Source organism: Oncorhynchus gorbuscha, unplaced genomic scaffold, assembly GCF_021184085.1.
Source record: "Oncorhynchus gorbuscha isolate QuinsamMale2020 ecotype Even-year unplaced genomic scaffold, OgorEven_v1.0 Un_scaffold_1292, whole genome shotgun sequence".
Taxonomy (NCBI): Eukaryota; Metazoa; Chordata; class Actinopteri; order Salmoniformes; family Salmonidae; genus Oncorhynchus; species Oncorhynchus gorbuscha.
This window is the reverse complement of record NW_025746112.1, coordinates 104248-126376: the sequence shown is the minus strand read 5'-3', so window position 1 is coordinate 126376 and position 22129 is coordinate 104248. Positions and strand designations below refer to the sequence as shown.

Sequence of the window (22129 nt, the reverse complement as noted above, 5' to 3'; positions counted from 1 at the left end):
GTGTATTTGAGGGTACTGGAGGACTGGAGTTGAGAACCACTGGCCAAAGGAATCTAAGTCGCTCTGGATAAGTGCTAAATGACATGGATGCAGGCTTTTACTCCAGCCGATGCTGCAACAAACTCAGTCTAACTAATGAAATGTTGATTGAAGACTATGATTGGTTAAATAGTTGAATCAGATGTACTAACACTTTGTCTTCTGTGGATGAGATTGAACACCCCCTGGCAGAGGCAAAGAATGGATTAAAGGACAAGTTCCCTTTTTTGAAACAATCTGTATTTTGGATGGCATGTTATAGTATCGTCCAGACACTCTTTGACTTTGACAAATGTATCTGAACAGCGATAGACATCCTCATGCTTGTTCTGCAGTTGGAGGGGCACAGATAAAACATGAACAAAGGCTCAAAAAACACCCAAATACATGACATTGTGTCATTCCAAACTTTATCTGCAATGTTATGTTCCATTCTGTTGGACTTGAGCGAAACTTCTACTTCTAGCCAGAGCTTGCGCACACTGAAAAGGTTAGAGTGCTACAAGGAGAAGTATCGCTGGAAGCCAACAGAATGGAGTTTGGCTTTGCGGATGAAGTTCGGAATGACCCAATTTCATGATCAACGCATTGAAGCTCGAAGCTTGCACGTGCCGAGGCTATACACGCAGCTGGGAGTGAGTCACTGATGGTAACATTACACACCCTTACACTGAAAACCGTCATGCTGCTGAAACAAATGAATCCATATCTTTCCTAGGAGCTAGCTCCGCTCTGGCATTGCTGTGTCTGTGTCAGACTTCTCCTAGACACGCCCGGGGCTCCAGTGTGTGCTATGCAGTGGGTATGACGCTCAGACACGGTCCGGCTGCCTACTGACTGGCGGCTCCACTGATCAAAGGCGACTTCTAGTACTTCAGTCGGGAGTCATTGGCTTCAGGCTGCCAGGCTTTTAACATATGTTTCCCAAGTGACGCAGGGAGAAAAGAAGACAATGGGACAGGACCCATATAATCACGATGGAAGGACCCGAAACACGATGGAAGGGAACGAGGGACGACGCGCTGGGGGTCGGGTAGCGGAGAGGCGGAGGGGGGGGATCAGATGGGACAGGACCCATAGAAACACGATGGAAGGGAACGAGGGACGACGCGCTGGGGGTCGGTAGCGGAGAGGCGGGGGGGATCAGATGGGACAGGACCCATAGAAACACGATGGAAGGGAACGAGGGACGACGCGCTGGGGGGTCAGGTAGCAGGAGAGGCGGGGGGTCAGGGGGATCAGATGGGACAGGACCCATAGAAACACGATGGAAGGGAACGAGGGACGACGTGCTGGGGGTCAGGTAGTGGAGAGGCGGAGGGGGATCAGATGGGACAGGACCCATAGAAACACGATGGAAGGGAACGAGGGACGACGTGCTGGGGGTCAGGTAGTGGAGTGGGGAGGACCCATAGGCGGAGGGGGGGGTCAGGTCAGATGGGACAGGACCCATAGAAACACGATGGAAGGGAACGAGGGACGACGCTGGGGGTCAGGTAGTGGGGGTCAGGTAGCGGAGAGGGGAGGAGGGGGGATCAGATGGGACAGGACCCATAGAAACGATGGAAGGGAACGAGGGACGACGCGCTGGGGGTCAGGTAGTGGAGATGCGGAGGGGGGATCAGATAGGCAGGGGGAAAGGGGCTGCTTGAGGACCCACAGAAAGATGGGGAACGGGGACAGGATGACACTGGCACCCACTGTTTCTTAAACACCCAGCAGTCTAATTTGGGTCTGAGCTATGATCTCAATGCAAAGCCATGACAGATGCTAAATTATCTAATATAAGCTCATATTGCGTCAGTCGCTCTTCACATTCATTAGCCAAGACATAATAAAGACATTAGAATTAAATAATGACCTAAATTGCCATTGGAATGCCGTCGGAACATGATAATTGAAAAGCGTACAACAGACTCATCCAAACAGTTTATCATTAGAAAGAGCTGTGTGTGTGTGTTTGGTTTTAGCTTCCCTGTGGGGACCAGAAATCCTCACAAGGATAGAAAAACAAGGAAAATTCAGACAAGTGGGGACATTTCGCCAGTCCCCACAAAGAAAAATGGGTTAGGGTTACAATTAGGGTTAGGGGTAGGTTTTTTGAGTTAGGGGTTAATGTTAGGGTAAGGTTTAGGGGAAATCGGATTTTGAATGTAGCCCTCTAACCTTTTTGTTTGGTCCCCGCAAGGATAGTAAAACAAACGTGTGTGTGTGTGTGTGTGTGTGTGTGTGTGTGTGTGTGTGTGTGTGTGTGTGTGTGTGTGTGTGTGTGTGTGTGTGTGTGTGTGTGTGTGTGTGTGTGTGTGTGTGTGTGTGTGTGTGTGTGTGTGTGTGTGTGTGTGTGCGTGCGTGCGTGTGTGCGTGCGTGTGTGTGTGCGTGCGTGCGTGTGTATGGCATGACTCATGACATTGTTTTCCCCTCTAAGAATGCCATTTGTTCTTTGGTCACCCAAGTAAACTAATTGAATGACGTCTTAACTTTACAAAACAAAACATTTACTATGCCCTCAAGATAGTCATACACACACAGGCTAGGACAGGATACATCTAGGAGAGAGAGAGAGAGACAGAGGGAGAGAGAGAGAGATACACAGACACTCACACACACAAAGACACAGAGAGAGACACACACAGAGAGACACAGAGAGAGAGAGAAAGAGAGAGACAGAGAAAGTGAGAGAGGGCACAACTGAATGCTGAGGGGGCTCTGTTGTGACTGTCCTGTTGTGCGACTGTCTAGAAACATATTATCATCAATACTTTACAACTAAACAAACGACCCAAGTGGTGACGACAGAGAGTAGAACAGTGAACAATCTTTCTCTAACCTTCTCTGTCTCTCCCTCTCACTCTTTCTCTCCTCTCTTTCTGAGACCTGATGCCATATTCACACATCCGCCACTAGATGGCAGCACTTCACACAGCACCTCAACACAGAGTGCAAGGAGACCTGAAAATGATTTACAATGACGGCCTACACCGGCCAAACCCGGACGACGCTGGGACAATTGTGCGCCGCCATACTGGACTCCCAATCACGACCGGTTGTGATACAGCCTGGATTCGAACCAGGGTGTCTGTAGTGACGCCTCAAGCAATGAGATACAGTGTCTGAGAATGCTGCGCCGCTGCGAACACTACCTTTAAACAAACAAAAATATCCATGGAGGAATGTAACGTAATTATATAATGATGTGGTTTGGTTGCCCTTGCAGTCCTCCCACTACTATTCAGTTTTCTGTTGTGACTCACGTCATCATTGTGTTGTCCTTGTTTTGTCTTAGCTCCTTTTTACACCTCTATGGATGATAACTCTGGTACATAAATCATGGAAACAGGGATGAACACTGTGGATGATAACCCTGGTACATAAATCATGGAAACATGGCTGAACACTGTGGATGATAACCCTGGTGCATACATCATGGAAACATGGCTGAACACTGTGGATGATAACCCTGGTACATAAATCATGGAAACATGGCTGAACACTGTGGATGATAACCCTGTTACATACATCATGGAAACATGGCTGAACACTGTGGATGATAACCCTGGTGCATACATCATGGAAACATGGCTGAACACTGTGGATGATAACCCTGGTGCATACATCATGGAAACAGGGCTGAACACTTTTGGATGATAACCTTGGTAACCTCTGAATATCAACTACCCAACTTGACCAGGATTTCTCAGCAGTCATTTTGCAAGGTGTTTACACAGGGGGAAATGCAGAAGTATTTTGTTTTTCGCTATGACATTTTATTTACAGATACAGATAGCTTGTCAAAAATGTACAGATGCAAACTTGAAACTACTGATCATGATAATAGGATGAAACTCCCATGATTGTCCATTCCATATTGTCCTTTTTGGGATGAAACTCCCACAATGGGATGAAACTCCCATGATTATTCATTCCATATTGTCCATTTTGGGATGAAACTCGCCCAATGGGATGAAACTCCCATGATTGTCCATTCCATATTGTCCATTTTACTTTGACTTGTCCTGTTTTTAGGATATGTTGTTTGTTAACATGGCAACTCATTTTTTATTTGATTGGTTTAAATTTAAGTTAAGCTATTTGATTGGAGAGACCTGCATGATGTAAAAAGTGTCCGTCTCATTACATTGTCATACATGTAATCTCAAGCCTGTAGGCTACAGAAAAGGCCACATACTCTTTCTACCATATCCTGAACTGAGCAAAAAAAGAAACGTCCTCTCACTGTCAACTGTGTTTATTTTCAGCAAACTTAACATGTGTAAATATAGTATTTGTATGAACATAACAAGATGCAACAACTGAGACATAAACTGAACAGAAATGGAATAATGTGTCCCTGAACAAAGGGGGGTCAAAATCAAAAGTAACACTCAGTATCTGGTGTGGCCACCAGCTGCATTAAGTGCAGAACATCTCCTCCTCATGGACTGCCAGATCTGGTGTGGCCACCAGCTGCATTAAGTACTGCAGAACATCTCCTCCTCATGGACTGCACCAGATCTGGTGTGGCCACCAGCTGCATTAAGTACTGCAGAACATCTCCTCCTCATGGACTGCACCAGATCTGGTGTGGCCACCAGCTGCATTAAGTACTGCAGAACATCTCCTCCTCATGGACTGCACCAGATCTGGTGTGGCCACCAGCTGTATTAAGTACTGCAGAACATCTCCTCCTCATGGACTGCACCAGATCTGGTGTGGCCACCAGCTGCATTAAGTACTGCAGAACATCTCCTCCTCATGGACTGCACCAGATCTGGTGTGGCCACCAGCTGCATTAAGTACTGCAGAACATCTCCTCCTCATGGACTGCACCAGATCTGGTGTGGCCACCAGCTGCATTAAGTACTGCAGAACATCTCCTCCTCATGGACTGCACCAGATCTGGTGTGGCCACCAGCTGCATTAAGTACTGCAGAACATCTCCTCCTCATGGACTGCACCAGATCTGGTGTGGCCACCAGCTGCATCTATGGACTGTACCACAGAACATCTCCTCCTCATGGACTGCACCAGATCTGGTGTGGCCACCAGCTGCATTAAGTACTGCAGAACATCTCCTCCTCATGGACTGCACCAGATCTGGTGTGGCCACCAGCTGCATTAAGTACTGCAGAACATCTCCTCCTCATGGACTGCACCAGATTTGCCAGTTCTTGCTGTGAGATGTTACTATTTTTCCTATTTTTCCAACTTAATTGAGGAAAATAAGAACAATCCAAAATGTATTTTTGATACTGTCGCAAAGCTAACTAAAAAAGCAGCATTCCCCAAGAGAGGATGGCTTTCAATTCAGCAGTGATAAATTCATTAACTTCTTTGAGGAAAAGATCATGATCATTAGAAAGCAAATTACGGACTCCTCTTTAAATCTGCGTATTCCTCCAAAGCTCAGTTGTCCTGAGTCTGCAGAACTCTGCCAGGACCTAGGATCAAGAGAAACACTCAAGTGTTTTAATACTATATCTCTTGACACAATGATGAAAATAATCATGGCCTCTAAACCTTCAAGCTGCCTACTGGACCCTATTCCAACTAAACTACTGAAAGAGCTGCTTCCTGTGTTTGGCCCTCCTATGTTGAACATAATAAACGGCTCCCTATCCACCGAATGTGTACCAAACTCACTAATAGTGGCAGTAATAAAGCCTCTCTTGAAAAAGCCAAACCATGACCCAGAAAATATAAAAAACTATCGGCCTATATCGAATCTCCCATTCCTCTCGAAAATTTTGGAAAAAGCTGTTGCACAGCAACTCACTGCCTTCCTGAAGACAAACAATGTATACGAAATGCTTCAGTCTAATTTTAAACCCCATCATAGCACTGAGACTGTGAATTACCTTTTAATGGCATCAGACCGAGGCTCTGCATCTGTCCTCGTGCTACTAAACCTTAGTGCTGCTTTTCATAGCATCTATCAGCACATTCTTTTGGAAAGATTGGAAACCCAAATTGGTCTACACGGACCAGTTCTGGCCTGGTTTAGATCTTATCTGTCGGAAAGATATCAGTGTGTCTCTGTGGATGGTTTGTCCTCTGACAAATCAACTTTAAATGTTGGTGTTACTCAAATCTTTTTTTAGGACCACTATTGATTTCACTACATATTTTACCTCTTGGTGATGTCATTCGGAAACATAATGTTAATTTTCACTGCTATGCGGACGACACACAGCTGTACATTTTGATGAAACATGGTGAAGGCCCCAAATTGCCCCCTGGAAGCCTGTGTTTCAGACATGTATTTATTTTATTTCACCTTTATTTAACCAGGTAGGCAAGTTGAGAACAAGTTCTCTCAAGCAGTTCGACACATACAACGACACAGAGTTACACATAAGGAAGTGGATGGCGGCAAATGTTCTACTTTTAAACTCGGACAAAACAGAGATGCTTGTTCTAGGTCCCAAGAAACAAAGAGATCTTCTGTTGAATCTGACAATTAATATTGATGGTTCTACAGTCGTCTCAAATAAAACTGTGAAGGACCTCAGCATTACTCTGGACCCTGATCTCTCTTTTGATGAATATATCAATACTGTTTCAAGGACAGCTTTTTTCCATCTACAGTTGTGGCCCAAAGTTTTGAGAATGACACAAATATTAATTTTCACAAAGTGTGCTGCCTCAGTTTGTGTGATGGCAATTTGCATATACTCCAGAATGTTATGAAGAGTGATCAGATGAATTGCAATGAATTGCAAAGTCCCTCTTTACCATGCAAATGAACTGAATTACAAAAAAAACATTTCCAATGCATTTCAGCCCTGCCACAAAAGGACATCATGTCAGTGATTCTCTCGTTAATACAGGTGTTAGTGTTGATCGTGGCACCACCAGTACAGATCATGCTTAGGCAGGTGTGAGTGCATCTGCATGCACAGTGAGGCGAAGACTTTTGGAGGATGGCCTGGTGTCAAGAACAGTAGCAAAGAAGCCACTTCTCTCCAAGAAAAACATCAGCGACAGACTGATATTCTGAAAAAGGTACAGGGACTACTGAGGACTGGGGTAAAGTCATTTTCTCTGATGAATCCCCTTTCCGATTGATTGGGGCATCCGGAAAAAAGCTTGTCCAGAGAAGACAAGGTGAGCGCTACCATCAGTCCTTTGTCATGCCAACAGTAAAGCATCCTGAGACCATTCATGTGTGGGGTTGTTTCTCAGCCAAGGGAGTGGCTCACTCACAATAAAAGCCTTTGACACTTATGAAATGCTTGTAATTATACTTCAGTATTCCATAGTAACATCTGACAAAAATATCTAAAGACTCTGAGGCAGCAGAATTTGTGAAAATTAATATTTGTGTCATTCTCAAAACTTTTTCCATTACTGTAGTTATATATTTCCGTCAATGGGAGCATGTGGGTGGTGCTTTTGGAGACTATAGGAGATTCACTTTGTATGTTGTCTACCTCACTTGCTTTGGCAATGTTAACACATGTTTCCCATACCAATAAAGCCCTTGAATTGAATTGTATTGAATTGAGATTATAGATTACATAGGAGATTGATTGTATATTACATAGGAGATTGATTGATTGGGTGATAGTAATGACTGGAATGGAATAAATGGAACGGATGTGTTTGATACCGTTACAATCCGTCCTCCTGTAGCTCCTCCCACCAGCCTCCACTGATTGCCATTATCATTGGTCTGTAGCGTGTAGTAAAAATCTCATCCATAAGGTGATGCTGTGGCGTTTATTTGGGCTCGCCACCAGCTGACAAAAACGAAAAGCCAACGCGGAAGTAAAACTTCAAGCGGGTTTGTTTTGTTCTTGCCCACCATTCTTTCCTCGTGGACGAAGCCGTACTGGCTGAATACCCAACTCTCCGTCGACAGAAACATGTCTAAACTACAATTGTTTCGTGTGTTTGTAAATGAGCGTTTAACAGCGGCAGCTGTGGAGATTTTCGGGGCAGTTGAAGAAACGGTAGCGGAGTACCAGGAGGAGAATGATCGGCTACGGAGACTGCTGCGGGTCACACCGGAGATAAAACGATGCAGAATAGGTTCGTATGTAGATCTACTGATAGCTAGCAGATCTGCTCAATAAATAAACTGTTTAGGGGTTCAGTGATCATAATTTCAATATGCCTTATTAACTGTTACCACAGTTTCTAAACCCCGAGGCCCAACATCGTCAGACTTCCGGGAACGCTTGCGAGGCAAGACTCGGCAGACCAGACCGGGGTTTGAGAAGTGAAATAATCCTCCTTAGTTGTTCATTTTCTCGATTTCTAAAAGCACAACCTAGATTCAAACGAATGTTTTAAGTAGGTGAACATGTCATTACTACAACCTATGAAAGTGACAAACTGACACGTTTTTGATTTTCGTCAAAAACTAGTTTATATCTAAGAGTTGATGGCTTGCATATGCGCAGTTCTGCGGGAGACGAATGTTGTCATTCTCACCTGGGGTGTGCTCAGTTCGCTTGAACCCGATGAAGTGTTTCTGCGAATTAGATTAGCTAGCTAACGTCATGACATTGCCCTACAGGCGTGATCTGGGATTTCTATTGGAGAATCCGTTTCTACATATCTTCCTACCTAACTATCTTTTTCTAATACCATTGCTAAAACACATTCTCATTAAAACCAGTAAATCATTCCACTTTATAAATGAACTTGTATTATTTTTTACATTAGAAATAAATAGCTTATCTAACGTTTATTGAGAAGTAATTGAAGTGGTTTCTAGTTGATCAATTATTTAATTGGATTTTTTTTGTTAACTCGAATCTACTTCCCCAGAGTCCTTAATTGAAACAGTAATAATGCGGGTTACCCTGCCTCTGTTTTGGTAAAAGGTGATGATGAGCCTGGAGAAATGAAACCACTCTCAAATTCATAGACTGAGATATGGATGCAAGGACTGACCATCCATGATATCAACATTAAAATATAAGCTTGTTAACTCCAATGTTTGTAAACAATGTAAATATAGACACAAAAACATGGTTAAAACTATGTGTTCTGATGGGGATGACAGTTGAACTAAGCTCACGAGGCATTTATACATTCTATTCTTCAATAATCATTTATAAGTCAAAACAGTTATGTATTAACTAAGGATTCTAGCTTTAACTTCTAATTGACCCCAACCCTGATGTCTAAAAGCTGTATAGAGAACCTCTGCTCCTCTCTCCTTTCCTCCAGACTCCCTGCAACTCTCTGTCTCTGAGGAGGAGGTTCTCCCTGAGCAGCAGCACTGTGAGCAGGAGTGGAGCCCCAGTCTGGGGCAGGAGAACCCAGAGCTTCCACAGATTAAAGAGGAACAGGAGGAACTCAGGACCAGTCAGGAGGAAGAGCAGCTTCAAGGGCTGGAGGCTGATATCTTAGAGTTCAAATTCACTCCTTCCTGTGTGAAAAGTGAATGTGATCAGGAGGACCTACTTCAGTCCTTGACTCTTCCCCAAACCCAGACTGTGGAGAACAGTGAGAGTGATCCTAAACAAGTGGATCTCACACCTTTTGTTACTGTGACCCACTTTAAGGGCCTCAGCATTCCCTGTGACCCACCAGATAATACAAACAATGCCTCTAGCCACAGCTCAGCCGTAAGCAGAAATCCAGTAGGACTTGACAGCAGCCCATCATTGTATCCAAACCCAGCGATGGGGGAACTCTGTTTCAAACCCAGCACCACGTCTAGAAAAACTCACCACTGCCGTGACTGTGGTGAAATGTTTGCTCTGAAAGCTGACCTGAAGAGTCATGTGACTCTCGCCATGCAGAGACCCAGCGAATGCTGCGTCTGCAGAAAACACTACAACTCCAGCTGTAAACTGAAGGCCCATGTCCGACTCTGTCGTGGTAGGAAACCGTGCACCAGCCCTGTTTTTAGCAAGACCTTCAAACTCAATGCAGATCTGTCCAAGCACATGAGGATTCACACAGGGGAGAAATCATTTAGTTGTGGAGACTGTGGGAAGCGCTTCAATCGCAAGGGGAACCTTATTGATCATATTCCTATTCACACAGGAGAGAAAGCATTTAGCTGTGCTGACTGCGGAAAAAGATTCAGTCAGAAGGGGACCCTACGGAAGCATAGACTGACTCACACAGGAGAGAAACAATTTATCTGTGGAGACTGTGGGAAAAGCTTCTATCAGAGAGGGGACCTAAGTAGGCATATACGGACTCACACAGGAGAGAAACTTTTTATATGTGGTGACTGTGGGAAAAGCTTCAATTTGAAGGGGAACCTAAAGAAGCATGAACTGACTCACACAGAAGATAAACCATTTAGCTGTGATGACTGTGGGAAAAGCTTCAATCACAAGTCTAATTTACTGACACATGTTAAAAACATCCACAAAGGAGGAAAACAGGAGGAAATCTTAAAGAACTGTTTAGTCACAAAATTAGAATAAAAAGGCAGGATGTGGACAATACTCTGAGTACACGCTCATGGACTCACATCTATTGGTTGGTGGAGGACGACACGATGATACCTCTCCTAGGGACCTGCTCTCCATGCTTCAGGATTAAAGTTCCTCTGGTCTCTGATCTATTCTATTGGTAACCTGCTGTTTCTCTCCACAGTGCTCTCTGCTACACTCTGGTTACTTTACATCTGTCTGGAGGGAGAGATAGAGGTCACAGAATGAGGTTTCTAGTCTCAACACTCTCCAAGGCTTTTGAGGGGAAAATACATTTTTAGAAGAAAATACCTGAAACAGTGTCACAGCCCGTTTAACCCGTTTGTAATATGTATGCCCTTTGGATAAAATCTCCTGCTAAATGGCATATACAATGGAGTCTGAACTGATTGACGTCCTTGATAAATATGAGCGGTCATGACTGTATCAAATAAATCATTCAAATGCTGAGCTATTTTGTATGCTTAAAAAAATTGGGAAAGTATATTATTTTATATTAATACAAATGCTCATAGAAATATTAAAAAATTATCTCAAAAGATGGTAAACATTGACACCCCTGGCGATTTTAATAAATAAAGTAGATGAAATACAACATGGAGCCTGTGACTCTATGAACTCTACAAAAGTTTGTTTTCGTTTTGTGCCCAGTAGAAATGAATGGTAAATAATGTATTGTCATTTTGGAGTCAGTTTTATTGCAATAAGAATACCTTTTGGGGGAAAATTGTATAAAAGAATACCTTATAGCTCAGTATTTGAGTGATTTATTTTATACATTATTGCTAACCTTTATCAAAGATCATTTGATAATCAATTATTGTAGATCCCACTGTATTATAAACTCAGTGGTGACACTTCTGCTTTCCTACCACTAGATGGCACTGTTTAGGACGTCTCCCCACTAGATTGCGCTGTTTAAGATGTGACTGCAGTATCTCAGTATATCAAACCTGTTAGTCATTTCATCTTGTTTTCCAGAGACCTATGAGGGCATAAACCATTACTAAACACATTGTATTACAAACAAACAGGCTTATGCTAAACTGAACCAGACATGACTGACCTTGGGAATGAGGGAAGATGTTGTGTACTGTGGGGTCAGAGGTGACTGTAAATCAGGATTAGGTTCACAACACCAAGAGAGTCCAAATAAACAGGTGTGTGTTGTCCAGATTGACCACAATGTGGAGGAGTGGGACTTTCACTGTATGCATTAGTCTACTACAATAGAACGAGGTGTAGATGAGGTATCTGCTTAAATGTTCCCAGAAAGGAGGACATCTTTTCCTTCTATACATACAGGCTTCTAGACTAATGCATGTTGAGTAAATAAAACTAAACACATATTTGTTCCTCAGTGCCCCTCTGATTAAGTGGTGTCTGCATGACATCCTACTGCAGCAAAAGGAAATTGGCTAGCTGGCCAATGAAGTGGATCTATTACACTAACAAGGATCCTTTCAGTAGGCTACAACAACATGAGAAGTGAGAATATCCATTGTATATTTCATCCCTCTCTTTCCTTCCCTGTGTGTGTCTCTCACTCTCAGCCAGACCAACAAGACATGACTCAACTGTATTTTTCATTGGTTTCATCTATAAAGGTGACCTTTAGGCCTGCCGTTTGTTCCCCAGTCACCCAAATGAACTAATTCAGTGACATTCAGCATGTTCTCTCTGATCCTCACGAGAGACAGTGTTTGGTCACCACAGGACCACTGGCTAGAATAGCAGTAGGCTACAGGCCTAGAACTATCAGGATGGGCACACTGTAGGTAGATATGCATGGGGACGGACTGTGTTTGTGTGTCCAGCCAGCTTTGTATTGACATTTTTGTCATTTACTAGACACTCTTATCCAGAGCAACACTTAGTGCGTTCATCTTAAGATGGCCTGGTGAGACAACCACTAATCACAGTCATAGTAAGTACATTTCCTCATGACACTAACTGTTTGGGTGTCAACAGTTGGACCCAACAGTGTACAGGCCTGTTTCTATGACTTATGTACTCTGCCTGAGTGGTGAAGTGCTTCCATCTAGTGACTGACATGAAGTTGTAGGTAAAAGTAATGATGACAATATGTTGCCAGACATTTGCACAAAAGGACAAAACAGGACATTATAGAGAGAGGGTCACAACACTCTCCTGTTTCTCTCTACTAGATCTAAACTCAGGGGAAAAGAGACATCCCTTTTTTCAGGACTCTGTCATTCAAAGATAATTCAGAAAAATCCAAATAACTTTTTATTTATTTATTTCACCTTTATTTAACCAGGTAGGCAAGTTGAGAACACCTTTATTTAACCAGGTAGGCTAGTTGAGAACACCTTTATTTAACCAGGTAGGCTAGTTGAGAACACCTTTATTTAATCAGGTAGGCTAGTTGAGAACACCTTTATTTAACCAGGTAGGCTAGTTGAGAACACCTTTATTTAACCAGGTAGGCAAGTTGAGAACACCTTTATTTAACCAGGTAGGCTAGTTGAGAACACCTTTATTTAACCAGGTAGGCAAGTTGAGAACACCTTTATTTAACCAGGTAGGCAAGTTGAGAACACCTTTATTTAACCAGGTAGGCTAGTTGAGAACACCTTTATTTAACCAGGTAGGCAAATTGAGAACACCTTTATTTAACCAGGTAGGCAAGTTGAGAACACCTTTATTTAACCAGGTAGGCAAGTTGAGAACACCTTTATTTAACCAGGTAGGCTAGTTGAGAACACCTTTATTTAACCAGGTAGGCTAGTTGAGAACACCTTTATTTAACCAGGTAGGCTAGTTGAGAACACCTTTATTTAACCAGGTAGGCAAGTTGAGAACACCTTTATTTAACCAGGTAGGCTAGTTGAGAACACCTTTATTTAACCAGGTAGGCAAGTTGAGAACACCTTTATTTAACCAGGTAGGCAAGTTGAGAACACCTTTATTTAACCAGGTAGGCTAGTTGAGAACACCTTTATTTAACCAGGTAGGCTAGTTGAGAACACCTTTATTTAACCAGGTAGGCAAGTTGAGAACACCTTTATTTAACCAGGTAGGCAAGTTGAGAACACCTTTATTTAACCAGGTAGGCTAGTTGAGAACACCTTTATTTAACCAGGTAGGCTAGTTGAGAACACCTTTATTTAACCAGGTAGGCAAGTTGAGAACACCTTTATTTAACCAGGTAGGCAAGTTGAGAACAAGTTCTCATTTACAATTGCGACCTGGCCAAGATAAAGCAAAGCAGTTCGACAGATACAACGACACAGAGTTACACATGGAGTAAAACAAACAATACAGTCAATAATACAGTATAAACAAGTCTATATACAATGTGAGCAAATGAGGTGAGAAGGGAGGTAAAGGCAAAAAAGGCCATGGTGGCAAAGTAAATACAATATAGCAAGTAAAACACTGGAATGGTAGTTTTGCAATGGAAGAATGTGCAAAGTAGAAATAAAAATAATGGGGTGCAAAGGAGCAAAATAAATAAATTAATTAAATACAGTTGGGAAAGAGGTAGTTGTTTGGGCTAAATTATAGGTGGGCTATGTACAGGTGCAGTACTTCACAGATCTTCATTGTAAAGGGGTTTTTACATTTTTTTTAGCTGAGTTTAGTATCCTGTGGAATGAAACAGAAGTCAGTGTTCTGGGAACAGTATTATTTCTCCTCTCCCTGTGGGCCATCCTGTCCTGTGCATGAGTGTGACTGTCTTGGGGGGAAAGGTCAATCGTTCCTTTTGAAAGGTAATGTGAATAAAGCTAGCCAAAATCATGGTGGACAGTTCAGGAATTCTTAAGTGGGAACAATTCTTGTTCAGCAGGAAACATTATTTTTATAGTTGAAAAAAATAGATTTTGTTGCATTATTTGAGTAAAACAATGTAGGGGAATTTTATAATATTTGTAATATTATTAATTTCCATGTCTGCACTTTGCCCTTGTCTGGAGTAAATTATCCCAAATTCAAACCCTCAAAGTGTTTTAAAATTCTAAAAACAAACAATAATAAATGTTAACTAAAAGTATCATATATAGATCCTTGTAATAATCCTGTCTGACTTTAAATAATATTTATCTCAAAACTGTGATTCCTAAAGAAATGTGTCTGGAGATTAGGTCAACTCATTCAGATTTGTCTAAAATGGATAAATGAATCAGGAATGAGCAAAGGACCCCTGCTTTATCTCCTCATTACTTGCAGTGCAACAAGACCAGTGTGTTATGTTCTAAACTTTTGATAGATTTAAACAAACAATATTGAAATCACCATATTCACAACCATAAACTATCAACTCCATCTCCCTGATAGAATAGTATATTTGGTTCAAACATGTTGAAGCAACTGAGGAAAAATAAAATTGCTACTTTGCATACCACTTGAATGAAGAAACATAACATTTTTGTCAACTCTGTAAAACATCAGATTTTTGTCTGAAAGATATGTTTTTATTCTGGATTTTCAAATCAAATATTTTCTGTAATTTATGGACTAAGTCTGTTTCCGTCACTGCTGGTTAAGAGATTGTTTTGGTCAGTATTGCAAAAATATATTTGAATCACTGTTCTGAAACAAATGCTTAAACTATTGATGTATTTGGTGTGCTAGATCTAAGGCAGTGGAGGCTGCTGAGGGGAGGACAGCTCATAATAATGTCTGGAATGGAGTCAGTGGAATGGTATCAACCACATGGAAACCACATCTTTGTGTTTGATGTCATTCCATTGACTCCATTCCAGCCATTATTGTGAGCTGTCCTCCCCCCAGCAGCCTCCACTGATCTAAGGGATAATGTATAACTTTATAAATGTTGTTTTTAAGTTCTGAATCTAGAAAGATATGCTAAAATGTGAACTAAATTAGCCCTAGAGCATTATATGGTGCAGGGATGGGCAACTTTGATGGGGGTGGGGGCCACGAAAAATATGAACTCATCATGAAGTTTTCGAGTTCATTTTGTGCAATTCTACACATTTTGTCATCTTTCAAGAATCCCAGAACAACAGTATATATTCCCATTGTCGATCTGTAGCGCGTAGTAAATCCCCATCCACATGGGGGCGCTGTGATTTGTTTATGGGCTTGCCACACGCTGACAAAAAAAAAACAGAACAAAACGGAAGTAAAACTAAGGGAGGGTTTGTTTTGTTTGTGAACACCATTCTTTCATCGTGGATGTAAACATACAACCTAAATACCCAACTCTCCGTCGACAGAAACATGTCTAAACTACAGTCGTTTCGTGTGTTTTTAAATGAGCGTTTAACCGCGGCAGCTGTGGAGATTTTTGGGGCAGTTGAAGAAACGGTAGCGGAGTACCAGGAGGAGAATGATCGGCTACGTAGACTGCTGCGGATCACACCGGAGATAAAACTATGTAGAATAGGTTCGTATGTAGATCTTCCGATGGCTACAATGAACAAAAATATGAACGCAACAATTTCTAAGATTTTACTGAGTTACAGACTGTAAGGAATTCAATCCATTGAAAAATAAATTAGGCCTAATTTCACATGAATGGGAATGCAAATATGCATATGTTGGTCACAGATACCTTTTTAAAAAAGTGTGTGTGGGGGGTAAATCAGAAAACCAGTCAGTATCTGGTGTGGCCACCAAATTGTATTTGTCACATTCGCCGAATACTTACTTTAAATGCCATTAAACCAAAAATGCATTTAAGAAAAAGAGGTTAGTTAAAATATTTACAGAGCTGCAATAAAATAACAGTAGCGAGGCTATATACAGGAGGTACCGGTACAGTGTCAATGTGTGGGGGCACAGGTTAGTTGAAGTAATAAGTGTATGTTGTGACTATGCCTATATATCATGGTCCAAACACACTAAGACAGCTGTGAAGAGGGCACGACAAAGCCTCTTCCCCCTCAGGAGTCTGAAAACATTTAGTGTGAGTCCTCATCCTCAAAAGGTTCCAGAGCTGCACCATCGAGAGCATCCTGACTGGTTGCATCACTGCCTGGTATGGCAACTGCTCGGGCCAGGCTTCCTGCTATCCAGGACCTCTATACCAGGCGGTGTCAGAGGAAGGCTCTAAAAATTGTCAGACTCCAGCCACCCTAGTCATAGACTGTTATCTCTGCTACCGCAAGGCTACCGCGATACAGGAGCACCAAGTCTAGGTCCAAAAGGCTTCTTAACAGCTTCTATCCCCAAGCCATAAGACTCCTAAACGCCTAACCAGCAAGCAGGTGTGTTGTTAACAACCCTTACCACCTGGGGGCGGCCCTTCAGGAAGTCCAGGATCCAGTTGTAGAGGGAGATGTTTAGTCAGGATCCTTAGCTTAGTGATGAGCTTTGAGGGTACTATGGTGTTGAACGCTGAGGTGTAGTCAATGAATAGCATTCTCACATAGGTGTTCCTTTTGTCCAGGTGGGAAAGGGCAGTGTGGAGAGCAATAGAGATTGCATCATCTGTGGATCTGTTGGGGCGGTATGCAAAAAAAAAAAATTGTTTATTTTATTTTTACAGGGACAGTGCACATTAATCAACGTTTCAGTAAAAGTGCCGGTTTTAGCCAGCCGGCTAATTTTCAACCGCAGTCCCTGGGCAGGTTATTAAAAAATAATTACAATATAGACAATAGCACCATAGAACAAGCAAGACATAGCAACATAGGACAAGCAAGACATAGCATACAGACAGAGCAACATAGAACAAAAAGCAGCAAAACAAAATTCATAAAAGCAACAAAGTGTTTCCACACCTCACAAGCTACAGACAACAGACAACATGAAAAGCGGCAACACACAGCTAGGGACCATGTTCACAAATCTGATTGACCTTTAGCCAGGTCTTCAAGCATTTTGTGAAAGTGTGATATGTGGTGCAGTTATGTGTGTCTGATGGCAGTGTATTCCAGACATGGGAAGCTCTCACAGAGAATGCAGATTTACTAAAGGTGCTTTTCCTTAGGGGAACTATACAGTCACCTCTCATGGCAGACCTTGTGGAGTGGTTCTAGGGTTTATGAGATAATGGTGTTGATGTGAGCCATGACCAGCTATATAAACCACGTCCTCTGCAAACACGCCTTGAATCCATGTGTTTGACATGGGGGAGGGGACCAGTAACTTTATAATCAAACTTTATCAATGTAGAAGCAACAGTCATTTCTCATACTTTGGTCTGGTTTCCTTCAAATATCAGTTTCATGAAAAACATGATTTTGACTGTTCATGACCTTTAATTGTCCACGTGCTCTGGCAGAGTTCCTGGTCACATGCTGTTTTCTATGAGAAATTGGTTCTTGAGTTTAGTTCTGCTTTAAGAAGATGCATTTTAGAAATAGGTGGGTTTATGACTGTGGCTATGCCAGCTAGTGATGACTGTCCAAAACAATGCCTCCAGCCACAACTCAGCTGTAAGCAGAATCGTAGTAGGACTTGACAGCAGCCCAACGATGGATCCCAGCCCACCATTGAATCCAAACATATCAATGGGGGAACACAATTCCAAACCCAGCACCACGTCTAAAAAAACTCACCACTGCCGTGACTGTGGTGAAATGTTTGCTCTGAAAGCTGACCTGAAGAGTCATGTGACTCTCTACTTCTGCAGAAAACGATACAACTCCACCTGTAAACTGAAGGCCCATGTCTGCTTCTGTCAAAGTGGAAAACTCTGCACCTGTTCTGTTTGTGGCAAGACCTTCAAACTCAAAAGGAGATCTGTCCAAGCACATGAGGATTCACACAGGGGAGAAATAATTTAGGTGTGGTCACTGTGGGAAAAGCTTCGCTTGCAAGCAACACGTAACAATGCACATGGTGACTCACACAGGGGAGAAATCTTTTAGCTGTGGTGACTGCGGGAAGAGTTTTAGTCAAAAGGGGACCCTAACCTCGCATATACGGACTCATACAGGAGAGAAACCATTTCGCTGTGGTGACTGTGGGAAATGTTTCAGTTATAAACGGACCTTATCTTTACATATACGGACTCATACAGGAGAGAAACCATTTCGCTGTGGTGACTGTGGGAAATGTTGCAGTTATAAACGGACCTTATCTTTACATATACGGACTCATACAGGAGAGAAATCATGACTGTGGGAAATGTTTCAGTTATAAACGGACTTTATCTTTACATATACGGACTCATACAGGAGAAAAACCATTTCGCTGTGGTGATTGTGGGAAATGTTTGTTATAAACAGACCTTATCTTTACATATGCTGACTCACACAGGAGAGAAATCATGACTGTGGGAAATGTTTCAGTTATAAACAGACCTTATCTTTACATATGTTGACTCACACAGGAGAGAAATCATGACTGTGGGAAATGTTTCAGTTATAAACGGACCTTATCTTTACATATGCTGACTCACACAGGAGAGAAATCATGACTGTGGGAAAGCTTTAATCAGAAGGGGAGCCTAGGGACCATAAACTGATTCTGTGACATCTATTTCTCCCTCCAGACAGATGTAAAGTAACTAGAACAGAGAGTAGCAGAGAGCACTGTGGAGAGAAACAGCAGGTTACCAATAGAATAGATCAGAGACCAGAGGAACTTTAATCCAGAAGCATTGAGATCAGGTCCCTAGGAGAGGTATCATCGTGTTGTCCTCCACCAACCACCGGATGTGAGTCTTTGAGCATGTACTCAGTCTCTCAACACTCTCCGGGGCTTTTTAGAGGAAAATACTGCCTTTTCAGGTCATGTCACAAGTCTGACAGTGGCACTGCAAATGAACTCAGTGCTGACACTTCTCCTTTCTCCCCGCTAGATGGCACTGTTGGACATGTTACCCATTACTTAACACACACACTGTATTACAGCTAAACAGGACCAGACATGACTGACCATAAGACTGACCATAAGGGGATGTCATCAAATAGATGTTGTGTACTGCGGGGTCAAGGGTGACTGTAAAATGATTCGGTTGTCAACACCAGGAGTGTCAAAGTACAAACATGTATGTTATCCAGATTTATCCCAATGTGAAGGAGTAAACATTAATACAATAGAAAGAGGTGAAGATGAGGTATCTGCTTAAATGTTCCCAGAAAGAGGACTTCTTTCATTCTATACATACAGGCTTCTAGACTAATGCATGTTGAGTAAATAAAACTAAACGCATGTTTGCTCCTCAGTGTCCCTCTGATTAAGAGGTGTCTGCATCACATCCTACTGCAGCCAAAGGAAATCTTAAGGGTTAATGTATAACTATAAATGTTGTTTTAAGTTCTGAATCTAGAAAGACATGCCAAAATGCCCGCCGTCCGGTAATTCGATCATGATTTCTAAGTTTAGATAGCTGGCCGTTAAACTAATTTACCAGTCTAAAAAATGTTAGCTGACATAAGATAATTGAGTGACTGTCAGTGGCTGACATATCAAGAGAGAAACTGCTGATGCACAACTAAATTTCAATATTGCACCTTGTGTATTTTACTACATTACATTAGATATTATAACGCCCAACAATTAGTGGAGACCCCAACTGAATTTTTTAAAATTATTTAACTGCTTATGGAAATTGATCTGAGGGCCTACAAAAGGCCGGGTCACCAGTTAACCATCCCTGATATAGTACCATAAAATAAAACGTTTGGAGATTTGTATTACATATTTGAATAATCTAATGTTAGAATGACACAATCAAGGACTTTAAGCAGTTGTTTGACAATAAATGTAAAAATGAATTTCCTTTTATGGGGTTAGATGGAGTTGACATAAATCCACTTAGTTGCATTTTCAGAAAACATCCTAATTTTTAAAAAGTATATCTGGTTCATCAAAATGTATATTTCAAATGTTGTTTATATGAAGAAAAATATTTGTGTGAAAAAGGTGGAGTTTGTCCCGTCTTTCAAGAATCCCTGAGCTACAGCATCTATTCCCAGTATCATTGGTCTGTGGCCTGTAGTAAAACCCCATCACCATGGGGGCGCTGTGATTTGTTTCTGGTTTCGTTTCCCGCTGACAAAAACAGAACAAAACAATACGGAAGTAAAACGGTAGGGAGAGTTTGTTTGGGTTTGTTTGTCCTCGTCCGCGAAAACATACATGCTGAATACCCAACTTTCAGTCGACTAAAACATGTCTAAACTACAGTCGTTTCGTGTGTTTTTAGATGAGCGTTTAACCGCGGCAGCTATGGAGATTTTCGGGGCATTTGAAGAAACGGTAGCGGAGTACCAGGAGGAGAATGATCGGCTACGGAGACTGCTGCGGATCACACCGGAGATAAAACTATGTACGATAGGTTCGTATGTAGATCTTCAGATGGCTACGCTGAACACAAATATAATAACATTTAACAATTTCTAACATTTTACTAAGTTACAGTTAATATAAGGAATTAAATCAATTGAAATAAATTCATTGTGCCTTAATCTATGGATTTCACATCCACGGGAATGCAGATATCCATCTGTTGGTCACATATATCTTTAAAAAGGTAGGGGGGGGGAATACAACAGGTGTAGCCCTTACAGTGAAACGCTTGCTTAGAAGCCCTTAACCAACAATGCGTTTTAAGAAAAATAAATTAAGGTAAAAAAATAGTGAAAGAGCTGCTGTAAAATAACTGTAGCGAGGCTATATACAGGGGGTACCGGTACAGAGTCACTGTGGGGGTGAGTATGCATAGATATCATGGTCCAAATACACTGAGACAGTTGTGAAGAGGGCACGACAAAGCCTATTCCACCTCAGGAGAGACTGAACATATTTTGCAATTGTCCTCAGATCCTCAAAAGGTTCTACAGCTGCACCATCGAGAGCATCCTGACTGGTTGCATTACTGCCTGGTATGGCAACTGCTCGGGGCCAAGCTTCCTGCCATCCAGGACCTCTATACCAGACGGTGTCAGAAGAAGGCCCTAAAAATTGTCAGACTTCAGCCACCCTAGTCATAGACTGTTCTCTCTGCTAACGCACGGCAAACGGTACCGGGGTGCAAAGTCTAGGTCCTAAAGGCTTCCTAACAGCTTTTACCCCCAAGCCATGGATTTGTTGGGGCGGTATGCAAATTGGGTCTCGGGTTTCTGAGATGATGGTGTTGTTATGAGCCATGACCAGCTATATAAACCACGCCCCTCTGCAAACACGACTTCTCCGATGTTTGTGACAATGCAGTACTTATTTAAAGAGAAGAGAATATTATGTTAGCACACATTAAAATTAAGTGATGTCACCTTGTCCCCTTAATAATGAGTCCAAGTGTTTGACATGGGGGAGGGAACCAGTAACTTTATGATCAAACTTTATCAATGTAGAAGCAACAGTCATTTTCACACTTTGGTCATCATACTTTAATCTGGTTTCCTTCAAATATCATCCAATTTCATGAAACACATACTTCTGACTGTTTGTGACCTTTAACTGTCCACGTGCTCTGGCAGAGTTCCCGGTCACATGCTGTTTTCAATTAGAGAAATTGGTTCTTGAGTTCAGTTCTGCTTTAAGAAGATGCATTTTAGAAATAGGTGGGATTTATGTATGTGGCTGTGCCAACTAGTGATAACTGTCTAACGGCTGTATAGATAACCTCTGTTCCTCTCTCCTTTCCTCCAGACTCCCTGCAGCTCTCTGTCTCTGAAGAGATTCTCCCTGAGCAGCAGCACTGTGAGCAGGAGTGGAGCCCCAGTCTGGGGCAGGAGAACCCAGAGCTTCCACAGATTAAAGAGGAACAGGAGGAACTCAGGACCAGTCTTGAGGA

The 22129-nt window shown here is 42.2% G+C and overlaps 1 protein-coding gene across 2 annotated transcripts; it reads left to right on the top strand.

Annotated features, from left to right (window-relative positions):
• The first annotated feature begins 7768 nt into the window (after positions 1 to 7768).
• Positions 7769 to 19577, top strand: LOC124022102 (zinc finger protein 184-like). 2 transcript variants are annotated; one of them, XR_006836348.1, is made up of 3 exons: positions 7769 to 8071; positions 9221 to 10565; positions 19557 to 19577. XR_006836348.1 is itself a non-coding variant. In XM_046337144.1 (2 exons), the coding sequence occupies exons 1-2, from the start codon at positions 7906 to 7908 to the stop codon at positions 10435 to 10437; spliced, it is 1383 nt and encodes a 460-aa protein (XP_046193100.1). In that variant the 5' UTR covers positions 7769 to 7905; the 3' UTR covers positions 10438 to 11793. The 2 variants fall into 2 exon arrangements, 1 of the variants encoding a protein (XP_046193100.1); XM_046337144.1 differs by lacking the exon at positions 19557 to 19577 and having other exon boundaries at positions 9221 to 11793.
• The last annotated feature ends 2552 nt before the right edge of the window (positions 19578 to 22129 follow it).

Bases quoted from the DNA above. Each gene is read 5' to 3' on its own strand.
- LOC124022102 (XM_046337144.1), top strand. From the start codon at position 7,906: ATGTCTAAACTACAATTGTTTCGTGTGTTTGTAAATGAGCGTTTAACA. The intron at 8,072-9,220 runs GTTCGTATGTAG...CCTTTCCTCCAG, and splicing joins GATAAAACGATGCAGAATAG to ACTCCCTGCAACTCTCTGTC.